This window comes from Neofelis nebulosa, chromosome 6, assembly GCF_028018385.1.
Source record: "Neofelis nebulosa isolate mNeoNeb1 chromosome 6, mNeoNeb1.pri, whole genome shotgun sequence".
Classification (NCBI taxonomy): domain Eukaryota; kingdom Metazoa; phylum Chordata; class Mammalia; order Carnivora; family Felidae; genus Neofelis; species Neofelis nebulosa.
This window is the reverse complement of record NC_080787.1, coordinates 21,518,535-21,534,074: the sequence shown is the minus strand read 5'-3', so window position 1 is coordinate 21,534,074 and position 15,540 is coordinate 21,518,535. Positions and strand designations below refer to the sequence as shown.

At 43.2% G+C, this 15,540-nt stretch overlaps 1 protein-coding gene across 1 annotated transcript; it reads right to left on the bottom strand.

Moving 5' to 3' along the window:
• Window positions 1-5,567: 5,567 nt before the first annotated feature.
• Window positions 5,568-14,819, bottom strand: C6H6orf52 (chromosome 6 C6orf52 homolog). The gene is made up of 4 exons (XM_058733028.1): window positions 14,550-14,819; window positions 14,152-14,329; window positions 9,150-9,195; window positions 5,568-5,925 (listed from the first exon to the last, which is right to left on the bottom strand). Exons 1-4 carry the CDS (start codon window positions 14,618-14,620, stop codon window positions 5,777-5,779), a joined length of 444 nt encoding a protein of 147 aa, XP_058589011.1. The 5' UTR covers window positions 14,621-14,819; the 3' UTR covers window positions 5,568-5,776.
• Between the last annotated feature and the right edge of the window lie 721 nt (window positions 14,820-15,540).

Genomic DNA, 15,540 nt, shown 5'->3' with positions numbered 1-15,540 from the left:
CTTGCAATGACCTGTTCATTGAAAACGAAGAAAAAGCAGATCTTGTATAATAAATTTACTCATTTTAGCGAGTCCAAAGAATCTAAAATGCCTTCTTTTTCAGAAATGTAAGATGTTTTTGTTTTGGTTATCATTTTACTGCGTGTGTCTTGATTTTGTGTTCATGCATGGTCACTGTTACCAAGATATGAGTGTCTATGGACCTGGTGACTTAAAGTGGATCTGTAAATCTTCCAGCAAGTTTGCTAACAAGTTTGGATTGGAGTCATATCCATAGGAATGCCTAGAAGTGAGGATTCAAGACAGAGCCCTAAATCAAGTTGAAGTCCCAGTGGAGCCAGATTGGTATTTACTCCCAAATTATGAGCTACTTTTTCAAAAATTTATTTCTTTAAATTCCAGTTGGTTAACATACAGTGTAGTAGTGGTTTCAGGAGTAGAATCCAGTGATTCATCGCTTACGTATAACACCCAGTGCTCAGCCCAGCAAGTGCCCTCCTTAATGCCCACCACCCATTTAGCCCATCCCCCCACGAACCTCCCCTCCAGCAACCCTCAGTTTTTTCTCTGTATTTAAGAGCCTCTTATGGTTTGTTTCCCTCTCTCTTCTTATCTTATTTTTTCTTTCCCTTTCCCTAGGTTCATCTGTTTTGTTTCTTTTTTTTTTAATTTTTTAACGTTAATTTATTTTTTCAGAGACAGATACAGAGCATTAGCAGGGGAGGGGCAGAGACAGGAGACACAGAATCCGAAGCAGGCTCCAGGCTCCGAGCTGTCAGCATAGAGCCCGACTTGGGGCTCAAACCCACAAACCGCGAGATCATGACTTAGGCCAAAGTCGGACGCCCAACTGACTGAGCCACCCAGGTGCCCTGCATCTGTTTTGTTTCTTAAAGAACATGCTACAAATAATAATATACAGTAAAACCTTGAATTGTGAGTAACTTGTTCTGTGAGCACTCTGCAAGACAAACATTTCTAACAAATTTTAACTTGATAAATGAGCGATGTCTTGCCATATGAGTAGTACGTGATGCCGGGTGTCACGTGATCACAATGGTTCTTGAAATTCGCTTTGATATACAAGTGCTTTAGATTACAAGCATGTTTCCCGAATGAATTATGCTCGCAAACCAAGGTCTTACTATATTACAATTAGAAACAGTAACTCTCATTTTGGAATATGTGCTCTATTTTCATCATAGATCTTGCCTACGACACATTGCAGACCTGTGGCCAGCCTGTGAACTTGCAGTAACAATATCCTCAAGGTCACTCCCAAGGCAGATAACATTACAACAAATTTCAATCTTCTGCACTTGGTACCTAGTCACAAGTGGCTTCTTCCTAGTGTTTAACTATAAATCTAACCCATTTAACCAAAGTCACTATGTATTTTGTGGGTTGTCCCAATGAAGGAGATAAAATTGGGTGCCTTTGCCCATCTTCATGAGAGGAGGGTCCAACTATTTCATACATGGATAGAAAGTCATCGTAAAGCAAAGCAGATCTTTCTGGTTGTGTCAAAAATCACTAGGTGACTGGATAGTCATAGAAGTACAGGCCAAGATGGGGTGCCTGGGTGGCTCAGTCAGTTGAGCGTCTGACCTGGGCTCAGGGCATAATCTCACGGGGCGTGGGTTCGAGCCCCGCGTCAGGCTCTGTGCTGACAGCTCAGAACCTGGAGCCTGCTTCCGATTCTGTGTCTCCCTCTCTCTCTGCCCCTTCCCCACTCATGCTCTGTCCCTCTCTGTCTCAGAAATAAATAAACATAAAAAAAAATTTAAAAAAGAAGTATAGGCCAAGAGCCTTGTTATCCTAGGAGAAAGGTCCTAGGAGAATTTTGAGAGCTTTGTGAAAATTGGTCTTACTTCTTAGCAGAAGAATTGGTCACCAGGAAGAAAGAAGACAGTGGAACTGGCCCTTGAGGTGGTGATCCTCTGGGTCCTTCCATGGCCAGATGGCACTTGGGGAGTGTGCTGGTGAGCTGAGAACACTGATGGCCAAGAGCCCTATTACTCGGAGCTCAGACCTATTTCTCCCAGGTGCCGTCATAAGAGAATGTAATTCCCAGACACTGCTTTGCCTTCAAAACCTGGGACATTCATATCAGCAGTATTTGCAATGGCTGAAAGGTGGAAGCAAACCAAGAACGTCCACTGATGGATGAAGGAAGAAACAAACTGTGGTGTATACGCACAATGGAATATTGCACAGCCATAAAAAAGGATGAGTTCTTGCCATTTGCAGCAATGTGGATGAACCTTGAGGGCATTATGCTAAGGAAAACAAGCCAGATACAAAAGGTCACGTATTATATGATTCCATTTATATGAAATAGCCAGAATAGGCAAATCCATAGAGACACAAAGTAGAATGGTGGCTGCCAGGAGTGGAGAAGCAAGAATTGTGGATGTAGTATTGACGTACTGAGTTTTAAGTTTTGCAGGTTGAAAAGAGTTCTGGAGACCAATGGTGGTAATGGCAGTGTGTCAAGGTGAATGTACTTAATATCACCTAATTGCACAGTTAAAAATGGGTATGACAGTAAATTTTATGTGTATTTTACCGCCCCCCCCCAAAAAAAGAAGAAAATTAAACCTGCTGTAAAAAGTGTTCTGTTCCAGCACCTGTGAGGGCAGCCACTGCAGAGAGGTCAGTTCCCACCCCCCAACCTGGGCCAGATCTTCACTAGAGCAGGTGGGAGATTTGCCACCCCGTAACCCCAGTCTCTACCTTTCTCTAGAGCTGAAAGCTCGAAACTTACCCTCCAGTAACAGCAGTAAATTCATGAAGCCATCCATCTCCCCTCTCCCATGTCTAAATCCCTCCATGGGAAGTGCATGAATGTAAGCACCGTTTGATTGAATGTGACGTTTCTTAACATGGGTAAAAGAACAATCCTTTACACATCTGGTCATTTCAGCATGCCTGTCGGCACACGAGGTGAGTAATCAAGTAAGCGGTAAGATGCACTTAATGCGAAGCTCGAAAGAAAGGTCTGTGCTGCAAACATATGTGTGGGCTTCTGGTACAGGAAGTGGATGAACACACCCTGAGAAAAATGTAGACAGAACATGTGTCCTGGGAGGTTGTTAACTAGCAGAATGGAAATAGAGAGCGCCACCCAAGTCTTTCTAACCTGCCCCCATGGGATGACCAAATTAAGAACTTGATTAAATTCAGACACTTTGGGTTGCAATGAAGGAAGCTGAACCAACAAGGGAATTGCGTCGGAAATGTAGGGATTCCTGAAAACAATAGTGTGCAAAAAAGAAAAGTGAGAGAATACACAGCACCTGACTCTCCTGCTAGCCCTTCTATCTGCTTCTCTCTGTAAATTCACCATATCCCACAGGAGGAGACATTGCTACAGCAGCTCCTGGGCCCCATCTCTCCTAGCTTCACCACCAGAGAAAGACTGAGTGTCTTCAAAAATTCGAGGAAAGATCTGATGGATTGAACAGGGTCGTGAGATCACTCCGGCCAATCAGCTGAGGCAGGTACTGTGGCTTAGGCTGCATTGGAGCCCAGGGATAGAACACTCATCAGTTGTGATCAAAAGGAAGGGTCACCAAGGACAGGAAAGACGTCACCAGAATCCCAAGATTTGAGTCAGAAAAAGATTTCCTAGAAAAGATAAGGTGACTGACAAAACCAAGTGCCGACTGTACAACATGCAGATTCTTGAGGCAGAAGCCTGTTTATAGAAGGTACAGTGGAGAAAGGAGGTAGTGAGGCCAGCCACATCCCCTCTCCCTCGGGTTTTGAAGACAGATCACATCTCGGTAACTACGGGACTCCTGCTGGGCTGTGGCTTCTGCTGCTGAAACCCTAACGGAGTTCACTCAGGGAAAGCCGAAGCATTCCATTGGGTCTCAAAGCACCCCACAACGATCAGTGTATACCGCCAGATGCCCACCCCCTAGTCAGCTCTCAGCACCTCCTCCCTCTTGCATCACAAGAAGGAGCCTAATCTTCCCAGTCCCCATCTCCATGAAGGCTACTTAATGAGAGGCAAGGGTCCGTAGGTCCACACAATCCTAACCTTGCCTCATCAGACACTGGGGATTCCATCCCACCAGCCCCCTGGTTTTCTTGTTCTTCCTAGAGCAAAACATAGCAGCACCAGAAATTAAGACATTTTTCCAAGCAGTCATCTCTAAGAATGGAGCACAAGTTTCCATCTTCGGTTTTCTTATCTCTCTACTTGCAGCACGGAAATATCGCCTACCCTTGCTCTCAGGGGCTCGTCTGCTTGGACATGATAACCACAAACAGAACTGCAAAGTCCACTGTTGATTACCTATGGCCCACACTGATCCACAAAATACGCCCAATGGGGGTTATCACAACCAGTTAGATGACTGACTGTTAACCCTCAGCAGAAGGACTGAACAGGTCTGACCACACCAACCAGTGACTGATGATCACTGTTTACCCAGAACTTTAGTAGACGCATCTAACTACACCAACCTCTGGTAAATACAATGGTAAACAATACCATTGGTAATACCATTTACCAATACCTCTGGTAAACAATGTTGACGCTCTGTGAAGAGCTTTTTGTTCCTCTTTCTTTTAGAATTAAAGCTCCTGCCCCTTTTTGAGGTTGGAATTTGTTCCAATTGGCAGCAATCGTTGCTTTTCACACTCCCTTTGCCACTGTCTGGTTACAATCACGAGAGGGGTCCTTTGCTGCTCACGCTACACTTTGTCCCCATCATTGCTAATTTGAAAATTCGGAAGAATCCGTTCATCTCCAACGGAGGTATCGGGCCGTTCTTGCTTTCTCTGCCCCACGACCCAGCATTTGCTACCTCCCAAGTTACCCCCGTTCCACTTGGTATTAGAGAATGTAAAGACATCCTCGTGCTTGGGCTGGATGTTTATCCTTTCACAGGATTAATAGTGACCAGCAGAAGGAAAGCAGCGGCAGTCTGGACTATTCCAGCCACAGGACAGGAGACTGTTCACCATATGCATTTATGCTGATGCTTTCGCTTTATCTTTCACTCACTTATCTTCTTCTAAATCTAGATCTTCTGAATCAAATGTCACCAACTTCTGCATGTCATAATATATATTGCCCCACCAAACTGAGCTTCAATTACAGAGCGGCCCCCAAATTTTCAAGCATAATCATTCTCCTGCTAACTTCTGGCCATCAATTGCCATCAAGCCAGATTATGTGATTCCACACTCTTTACCCATTTACACATCTATCCACTAATGCCCCAACCAGTTCAGGTCAGGCTCACCTCTTATTAAACCTATTTTCAAATGTCATTTAAAAAAAAAAAGTTTGTTTTGGGAGAGAGAGCGAGAGAGAGGGAAGAGAGAATCCTAAGTAGGCTCCACGCTGTCAGTGCAGAGCCCAATGTGGGACTTGAACTCATGAACTGTGAGACTGTGACCTGAGCTGAATTCAAGAGTCAGTTTCTTAACTGACTGAGCCACCCAGGGGCTCCAAACCTATTTTCAAATGTCTTACAGTGCAGCTTACTCTACCATGATAGTTATGTGACCTCTTCTGGCATTTATTTAATAAAACACACTTCCAGAAATGGATATGCTGGTAAAGTTTATTTACATTACATTCTATCATGTCAGTCACATTTAAGTCCTGGAGATTTGTATTTACATATAGCATAGAGTACATTCCTGGCAGAATTCTTTTTGTCTTAGCAAAACAAAAACAAAAGCAAAGAAACAAACAAAAAACCCCAAAAAAACAAGATGCAATTGATCTGACAGTTGGGTAGCTTAATGAGCATCATGCTTCTTTGGGGGTCTCATCTGGGATTTTAGAATGAACCGTATCCAAAGGCTGCCAGTGACAACTCATGAGAGAGTCATAGAGTTCCTCACTTTTCACCATAAACTCCTTGTTCAGTTCTTCAATATTCAAATGAAGATCTGGATCTGCAGAAGCCAATAATGCATATGGAAAAAAAAAAGTGTTACAGGACACATATTAGAAATGGCTTGAAACGAGAGTTTCATAAAAACATCAGCAGGAAAATATTGCAGACGTTTCACGTTAGAGTTTTTAAACTGCGCGTTTCCTTTCAAGAAGATTTGAAAATACAAACGGGAGCTGGGAAAGTAGCATGACCAGGCTCAACCAGCGTCCCTGTGGTGGAAGAGATGGAGAAAATGGGCAGATAAAGAGATGTTTTGGAGATGGATGGACAGTATTTGGAAATGGGTTCAATTTGGGGCAAAAGAGAAAGGGAGGGTCAAGGATGAGCCCTAAGTTTCCAGCACGAGCACCTGGGTGGACAGGACACCAGCGAGCCAGGACTAAATCCGCAGAACTGAACGGGGCTTTGAAACAATAAACATGTTGCTTTATTTGCTTAATTAACAGATTGACGTAAGTGAATAAATTGTTTATAGCAGCCCATTCAGAAACAGAGGGGGGCACAGGCTTCCTTCTCTGAAACCTGGAACCCTATGGTGAGGTGGTGTTAAGTTACCATGAAAGCGTCAGACCTAGATATTCATTCCAACTTGTCAGGTTTCCAAGGTGCTGAATGCCATCCGTTTTTTCCTCTCCTTATACTGAATGTAATTGAAGCAGCCCTTCCTGTGTTCCTCTGTAATGTTTGCAAGCCTTAGCTCATTCAGGACCATAATTTTTACTTCCTAATACTCATAAGGGACCACACTATTCATTTGTATTTGTATGCCTGTCCTGGACTAAATATTTGTGCCCCCTAAAATTCATTGAGACACTTACTTCCAATGCGATGGCATTTTGGAGACGAGGCCTTTGGGAGACAATCAGGGTTGGATGAGGTCATAAGGGTTGGGCCCTAGTCTGATGGGATTAGTGCCCTTATAAGAAAGGACACCAGTGATGGTGTTCTATGTTTCCCCCACCATATGAAGGTGGCTGTCTGCAAGCCAGGAAGAGAGCCCTCACCAGGCACTGAAGCAGCTAGTACCTTGATATTGGACTTCTCAGTGTCCAGAACTATGAAAAATAAACTTGTTATTCAAGCCACCCCGTCTGTGGTATTTTGTTATAGCAGCCTGAGCTGACTAACATCCTTCTGTGCTTATTTTAGAACCAAGATTATCAACCGTCATCATAGGCCTAAAGCATCATATAAGTTTCATGAGCTACTTCCCACTTTTCTTCCCTGGAGTCATTCGTGACTGTGTTGTCTGATTTTTATTGTTTAGAGCTTCCCCTCCCTTTTTATCTTTCCTTTGAGAGCATCTGGTCATAAAATTAGATTTTTTTTTTTTTTCTGAGCTTTCTGAAATTCTCTTTCTTAAGGTCATGCCCCAGGGTTCTTTCCTTCACCGTTATGGTCAAGTGTTTGTGAAAAGGCTCCTTACTTAGGTTCCTGGTCACAGGAAAGGTGTCAGGACCACATCCATATAAGTACTGCCTGTCCTCTAACCTGTGGCCTAGAAACAGACACAGTGTGGTCAGCTATGAACCCCAGATTAACGATTTAGGCCCTTCCAGTGACATTGACTCTAGTGGTAGAAGAAGCCCATAAAAGACAAACGAATACATCTTCCCTAAGCCTGGTGGACCTCTAGACCAAGCTAATCCAGCAGCCCCTATCCACATGTGGTTATTCAGCACTGGAAATGAGGTTAGTCCTTATCAGAGAGGTGATGTAAATATGCCCTGCATTGCAAAAACTTGGTATAAGCTTTTTAAATTCCTGGGGTGCCTGGGTGGCTCAGTCGGTTGAGCATCTGACTTTGGCTCAGGTCATAATCTCACAGTCCGTGAGTTCGAGCCCTGCATCAGGCTCTGTGCCGACAGAAATATTTCAAGCATTGAAATTAATTTCATCTGTTCCTTTTTAGTTTTTTTTTTTTTTTAATTTGGCTACTAGAAAATTTAAAACTATGTGGTTGGATTTGTGTTTAAATCACATTTGCCCTGGACAGAACTCCCCCCGCTCTATGAAGAGCTTATACTAACCACCAAATTTGCTATTATCTGCCAGATGAAGTTAAGACACTTAAAAACAGTTTAGAGCTATTGTCACACTTTGTAGGAGGTTCGTTTTCACATCCCATTCCACAGATGGGGCACTGATGTCCTAGAGGGGAATTTGCCTGGAATTACAGAGCTTGTCAGGGTGATTTGAACCCAGGCGGTCTGCATCCAGAAAGCACACTTATTGTGGGTCTTTCTCTGTAATTTTTATACCGTCCGCAGGACTGGAGAAGGCAGGGAGAATGGATTCAGGCTTTAACCAGAATGAAATTCCCCTGAGAGATGGAATGCGTACCTTTTATTCACATTTCAATCAAATGTATTTGGATAAAACTAGAACTCCCCCATAGCATTTAAAGATTTCTTTTAAACATCAGTTTCATTTCATTTGAACACTGAGCACCTGTTGACTTGCTGACTTTGTATTAGTCACTGGGACTACAAAGACAGCTGTTCTCACCTTTGATGCAGTCACGAGGCAGTGTGTGTGGGGGGGGGGGGGGTTGGTCTGCTGGGGGTCCCCTGGGGGTGGAGGAAACCACCAGATGGCCATGTGATAACACAGGCAGGTGGTAAGAAACTGGCAAAGGTGTTCTCTCTGAGAGTCTCTTCTATTTTTCTTGCCTGTAACTTAAGTAAAACAAGCCACACATTTTCTCCCCTTCCTCGATTAATAATAGGGTCCTGCTCTGGGCATTTCGTGCCCATGCACTTTTCTTTCAAATAGATCAGGAACTACAAGGAGCACTTCCTAACCCTACAGACTGGGCCCTTGAGGTCCCCCAGGAACCAATAACCCTGAGGGAAGTTAGGAAGCCAAAGTCACAGTGATCACCTCCTACTTCTCCCCTTAAAAATCAAAATTAAAGCATTACTAATCCCAAAGTTTAAATTTATGGAGGAAACTGATCTTAAAAACAATTTATTGTCTTTTTATTGCTTGGAAATGTCCCCATTTCCTAGTCCTTCAGAAAGACCCAAACAGGTGGCTTAGCTCAAGCTTCCCACAGAAACAATTTCCAAAAACCAGATGAACTGCTGAAGAAAATGGCTTACGCAACCTACATAGGAATTTTCCAGTAGAATCTCTCGGTTTCGAGCCAGTTGAGTAATGAGTAACCTTGGGAATGGATTAGTTTTGTTTTCAACCATGGCAACACAGGGTTTACGTTACCTTCCAGTGGGTTTTCATCTTGCTTTTCTGCCAGAGCCATGCTTTCCTACAAGGAAATCAGTATGTTAGGAAAAAAAAATAAAGATTTACTATCAACACATGCTTTTAAAGAAAACACTCCCTGTCAAAAATAATATCTAAGATACTGAACTCCCTTTAGATCAAATTTGTTTTGAATTTTTATTTGAAGAATCTTTAATAATGACCACAGTTATGAAATAGGTAATGAGTCAACAGATGAAAAGTCACAAAGGAGGAGCATGCCTAACCAAGGCCTCTGGCCTCCCTGAAGCTTCTGGAACTAACTGGCATCCTAGGGCCTGGGCTAGGAACTAGACACCAGGGACCCTGGCATCCAGACTCCACGGTCCCTGCACTAAATGCCCAACTCTCTGTCTGGACCTCTGCCCCTATTTCCAGATGACGACTTGTAAAATCTTCACGAGCACATTCTCCCTAGAGCCTTCTAATCACACCCGGACCCCACAGCTCAGCTAAGGACCAGGACAATAGGTGCTTAAGCAGATAACAGAGACTATAGAAGAGCTAACCAGTCAATGAGAGAAGTAAATTCGAGAAGCACTCCCCAAATAAATCTTGTTTGGTTAACCCAGACCCTATTGGCTCTCCTGGGACAGGTTAAGTTTCTATGACTCCTCTCCATAGGCACCTGCTGGGAAGTGTTTCTGTTAAACATGTACAGCTGTTCCGAGGAACCAAGCCATCCAGGAATAGCCCAGGTAGTTCCTGGGACCCAATGAACTTCATAAAGCCTCCCTTGCTAAGAAGAACAAGTTTATACTGAAAACCAAAGAGCCATTGTCTCTTCTTTTCAATCTGTCAGAAAGCATCCCTCCCTTTCACTCTGAAATAGGTCCTGGTTTGGAAAACAAATTATGTAGTTGCCATAAGTTTAATCTCACCATTGGTGTATTTTTTCCTGTTTAGAAACAGCTAAGACAGCCAGAATCTGGGCTTAAAGGAGGCCTTTCTCATAACACAATGCCTGAGTAACCTCACATTTCCTCCTTTGCAATGTGTGCTCAGGTAACTGTGGATCTCACCTGACCAGGATGCAGGGAGCAGGTGCTCCATGGAGACAGAGCATTCTCTCTGGTGTGAGGGTCACCTGGGCAGTACCTGCTGTTCTTGAAGAAGGGCACATCTAAGTAACTTTTGCTAGTGGTTTTGCTAGTGTTCTGCTAGCAGAGTGCTAACTCTGCTGGTGGGAGTGTGGGACCATTGTGCTGAAGGAGGCCAAAGACCTGAGAATCATTTTGAAGACATCCACTCCCTCTGATCTAAAGACACAATGTCAAAACGCACAGGGCTCTTGGGAGGCTAACCTCTTATCCTGGAGACACAAGCATTAAGAACACCAGCGTGCCCCAGAGGGGGAAATGGACAATAGAGCTGGGACATCTGGCAGAGGTCATCCTTTCTTAGGCAAGAATAAAGCGAGGGCACTTGGGAGTGAAAGAGGCCCACGGCAAAGCCTCACCGATGTGAATACTGCTAAACAGCTTCATAACTGGGGACTCCCGCCAGGAAAGCAGGCAGGTGGCACAAGTGTGCTAACCACAGCCACGAAAGTGGATAGATTTCTAATTCTTGACACTGCGTGTTAAGAAAGGAAGGAAGGAGGGAAGAAAGAAAGAAAGAAAGAAAGAAAGAAAGAAAGAAAGAAAGAAAAGGAAAAAGAAAGAAAAGGAAAGAAGGAAAGAGAAAGAAAGAAGGAAGGAAAGAAAAGGATAGAAAGAAAGAAAGAAAGGAAGAAAGAAAGAAAGGAAGAAAGAAAGAAAGAAAGAAAGAAAGAAAGAAAAGGAAAGAAAGAAAGAAAAGGGAAAAAAGAAAGGAAAGAAAGAAAGAAAGGAAAGAAAGAAGGAAAGAAAAGGAAAGAAAGAAGGAAAGAAAAGGAAAGAAAGAAGGAAAGAAAGAAAGAAAAAAAAGAAAGAAAGAAGGAAATAAAAGGATAGAAAGAAAGAAAAGAAAGAAAAAAGAAAGAAGAAAAGGAAAGAAAGAAGGAAAGAAAGAAAAGGAAAGAAAGGAAAGAAAAGAAAGAAGGGAAATAAAGAAAGAAGGAAAGAAAGAAAGAAAGAAAGGAAATAAAGAAAGAAGGAAAGAAAGAGAGAAGGAAGGAAAGAAAAGGATAGAAGGAAAGGAAGAAAGAAGGAAAGAAGGAAAGTAGGAAAGAAGGAAAGAAACTGCATGTTATGGTAATAATTTGACAGGAGAGTGGGATGAAAATCCCAGCAGGTGTCAACAAAAACGAGAAGAAAGAGACAGGGGACAAGGAGACAAAAAATGGTTAATTTCTTTTAAAAATTTTATTTATTTATGGGGCACCTGGGTGGCTCAGTGGGTTAAGCATCTGACTCTTGATTTCAGCTTGGGTCATGATCTCAGGGTTCAGGGATTTGAGCCCCGAGTCGAGCTCTGTGCTAACAGCACAGCGCCTACCTGGGATTCTCTCTGTCCCTCTCTCTCTGAGGGACACCTGATTTCTGCTCTCAAAATAAATAAACAGCTCTTCTTCTCTTCTGGTCACCTGATTTCTGTCTCTCAAAATAAATAAACATTAAAAACGTTTTTATTTATTTATGTTTCTTTGTTCCTTTGGTGGTGTTGTTTCTTACTGTCTTTTCTTTCTTTGGTGTTAATTTTGTTTTCTCATGAGTGGGCAGAAATCAAGAAATACTTTCATTTTTGAAGTTGATAATGCAGTCAAACCTATACTTCTCTATTTAAAGAGAAGGTAACCACAGGAAGACACATAGACTATCTCCCAAACTAGTGAAAAAGAGAAGGGGTAGAAGAAAAAATGTGCTAAAACCTCAGGTAATATAGCAAAATTTTCTTTTTTAAGTGATGCAACATCAAACATCTGCTAACAGGGTAAAACCTGATCTGGGTTTAAAAAGAAAAAAAAAACAAGAAATATAACAAGATATTTTATATAAAAGAAGGCACGCCTAAAACATACTTGAAAAATTGAAAATGAAAGTTTGGGGAAAAAAAAAAAAAAAAAAAGAAGATACCAAGCAAATGTAAGTTCTAAAAACTGAGGGTTGAAATATTAAATCCAACTCTGGGTTTAAGGTACAGGCCATCCCATGAGGAACACTAGGAAGCAAACTGGAGAGAACACGAACACTTTGACTGCTCAGTGCTAATTTCCATAATAGGCAAGCATCTGCACAGTCAGATAAAAGGGGGTATAACAGAAAGAGAGGTAGACAAAGAACATCGATGAGGTCACAGAACACAGATATCATCAGGCAACAGCTTAAAAGGTATTTGCCCTCAATGATAGGCAAACGCCTTCCACACCTGTCACGTTGGTAAATTGCACACGGAGAGGCAAGCACACTCACAACAGCAATGAGAAGTGTAAACGTAGGCAGGCTTTTTGGTGAGTAATTCGCGATCCGAAATTTTCAATGTTACATCCTTTAATCCCGACCTTCTACTTCCGGCAATGTATTCTTAGGCAAAGAACACTCTGACAAATGTTTGTAGATCAGTAAACGTTTGTTGAAGTGCTAAGAACATTTAAAATGTCAGCCCCCAAGGGATGAGCTAATATCACAGCTCGTCCAAATGGGCAACTTTTAAAGAAAGCTCTTTCAAAGGGGGTACGTCTCGGGGAGGCGGGGTGGCTCAGTTGGTTAAATGTCTGAGTCTTGACTTCCACTCAGGTCACAATCTCATGGTTCTTGAGTTCGAGACCCCCACCGGGCTCTGTGCTGTCAGTGCGCCTCTGTCCCTCTCTCTCTGTTCCTCCCCTGCTTGCGCGCATTTGTGCGCTTGTGCGCATTTGTGCGCTTGTGCGTGTGCGCGCTCTCTCTCAAAAATAAACATTCAAAAAAAAAAAAAAATTAAAGGGGAACATCTGCTAATGCCACCTGTCAGCAGAAGCAAGCAAGGAGTAAACCAGTATGTACTACACAAGTTCATTCTTGTTCAATTCTCCGCAAACAGAAATAAAGCCCAATCACCCTGATTTAGCAAGAGTAGAAGGAAAAAATCTAGAGGACATGGGTGTCCTTGAACAGGGGTTTCTTCTAACTGGGGAGGAAATGGGGAAGAGGAAAGGGACAAGGACGGGGGAAGCTTTCTCTTATTCTAACACAGAAATCTGTGCAATTTCAGAAATAGCTCGCATTAGTAACCAAAACATTAGAACAGTTCTTTTTAATTTTTTTAAAATGCTTATTTAATCTTGAGAGAGAGAGAATGGCAGTATGAGTGGGGAAAGAGCAGAGAGAGAGAGAGAGAGAGAGAGACAGACAGACAGACAGACAGAATCTGAAGCAGGCCCCAGGCACGGAGCTGTCAGCACAGAGCCCCTAATTCACGAGCTGTGAGACCACGACCTGAACCGAAGTCAGGCATTTAACCTACTGAGCCACACAGATGCCCCTGGAACAGCTCTTAAAAGTATGTTCATGTTTTCTGCTATTACAAAACAAAAAACTATCTCTAGTCCTATTTTAAGTGTTTAAGAGTAAAATCAAGGGGCACCTGGGTGGCTCGGTGGGTTAAGCCTCTGACTTTGGCTCAGCTCATGGTCTCACAGTTCATGAGTTCGAGCCCCACGTCCGGCTCTGTGCCCACAGCTCAGAGCCTGGAGCCTGCTTCGGATTCTGTGTCTCCCTCTCTCTCCGCCCCTCCCCCAACTCACACTCTGTTTCTCTTCTCTCTCTCTCAAAAATAAACATTTTTTTTTTCTAAAAAGAGTAAAATCAAATGAGTGGTAATCTAAAATTTAGCAGTAAGAATTTAAGCACGGACTTCATCAGCCTATAATTTTGTTTTTGGAAGACAGTGATGACTTAAATTGTGGGCAAATCATCAGCTTTTCCTCTCTGGCATTGAAATGGGGAGCAAAAGCCATGGCTGTGGGAATTTGAATGAGAGCATCCGGAGGTGTGAAGGTAGGAAAAAGATACCTCCATGCTGGGTTCACGGACGACACAGGATTCATTTCAGGGAGGGGTACCTTAGGTGTGACCAGACTTGCAGCTGGGTGTCCGGAGGTCTCACGCACAGAAAGGTTGTGTCCATCTCTCTCTGCTGCACAGCCGTAGTCATAGCCAGAGAGGGAGTAACCGCTGTGCTGCTGCTCAAACCAGCTGCCCGATTGGTAACCCAGGCAGGGCTGGAACACGGGCTTCCCCCTAATGAGCGGAGGGGAGACAAGAACGACATCACCAAGCAAGGTAGAATCACTCAAAACTCTTTCTTCTTTCCCAGGAGGCTCAGGTAAAGATGATTTGTGCGTTAACTGTTTAAGGACACCAATTTCCAAAGCGATGGTTTGGAAATTGCCAAAAAGCACGGAAGAAACAGAGCATGGACGCCCTTCATTTTCACTGGGAGTAGGACAGACCAGCTCACCTTTGCCAGTGCCAGTAATAAGTACTTGGTTGAGCTATGCCACAGCCTGCAAAACTCTCCTGCCCAGCCATTTATCCAGAAACCTCGCAAAAAGAGACCAGGTATCCACAGTTTTTATTCGGGAGGCAATAACTCCAGCTCTGGGGGCTAAAGCCTCTCACCCAGCAAATCTCTCTCCCGACTGCTAGAGAGAGCAATTAACATAGAAGCAGTTCCTGCTGGGTGATGAATTGCTTGACTTTTGTTACAATGGGGTTAAGGCATGGGTGGGGTAGGAGTCTATAGGGGTCACCTGGGGGGACCTTCTGCACGCTAGCAGCTGGCTCTAAGCTTGCCAGCGGCCTCTCCCAGCTCCAGGCTCAGGGGAAGGCAGCCGAAAGCCTGCGGGGGCACAGAGGAGTGCGTGTTGAGCAACTGTGAAACCCACTGAAGTCTCCATCCCACCCTCTACAATTATTGAGTCATTTGTAACAACGAAAACCGTAAAAGAAGTACCGCACTGTTGATGTTTCCCTCCTCAGTTCACTTATCTGCTAACTATTGGAAGCAGCAATTAGTGGACTTTTTTTTTTAATAGCTCTTGCAGGTTGAAATCATTACCCCGACCAACCAGTGGAAAGAAGTCCTAGAAGGAACACATACACACACTAACCTACCCTCTTAATGTGGGTACAGGAAAACATTTTATTTTTTTTTATTTTTATTTTTTGGTGAGATCTGATTTATTCATACATTGCATACATTCACTTGCCAAACATTGACTGAACATTTCTTTTATATGAGAAACAAGGATCAAATAGAGTAGAAAGTATATAGGATCCAGGAGTCAGAAGACCAAGTTTCAAATCCTGACTCTACCTCTTCATAACTGTGATTATGGCAGAAACAAATATCCCTAATGAGTCATGGTTCTTCCATGATTTTTAAGGTGAAGATAATAGAATCTTCTCTGCCTGCCTTTAAGGATTATGGTAAAGCTCTAAAGAATTCT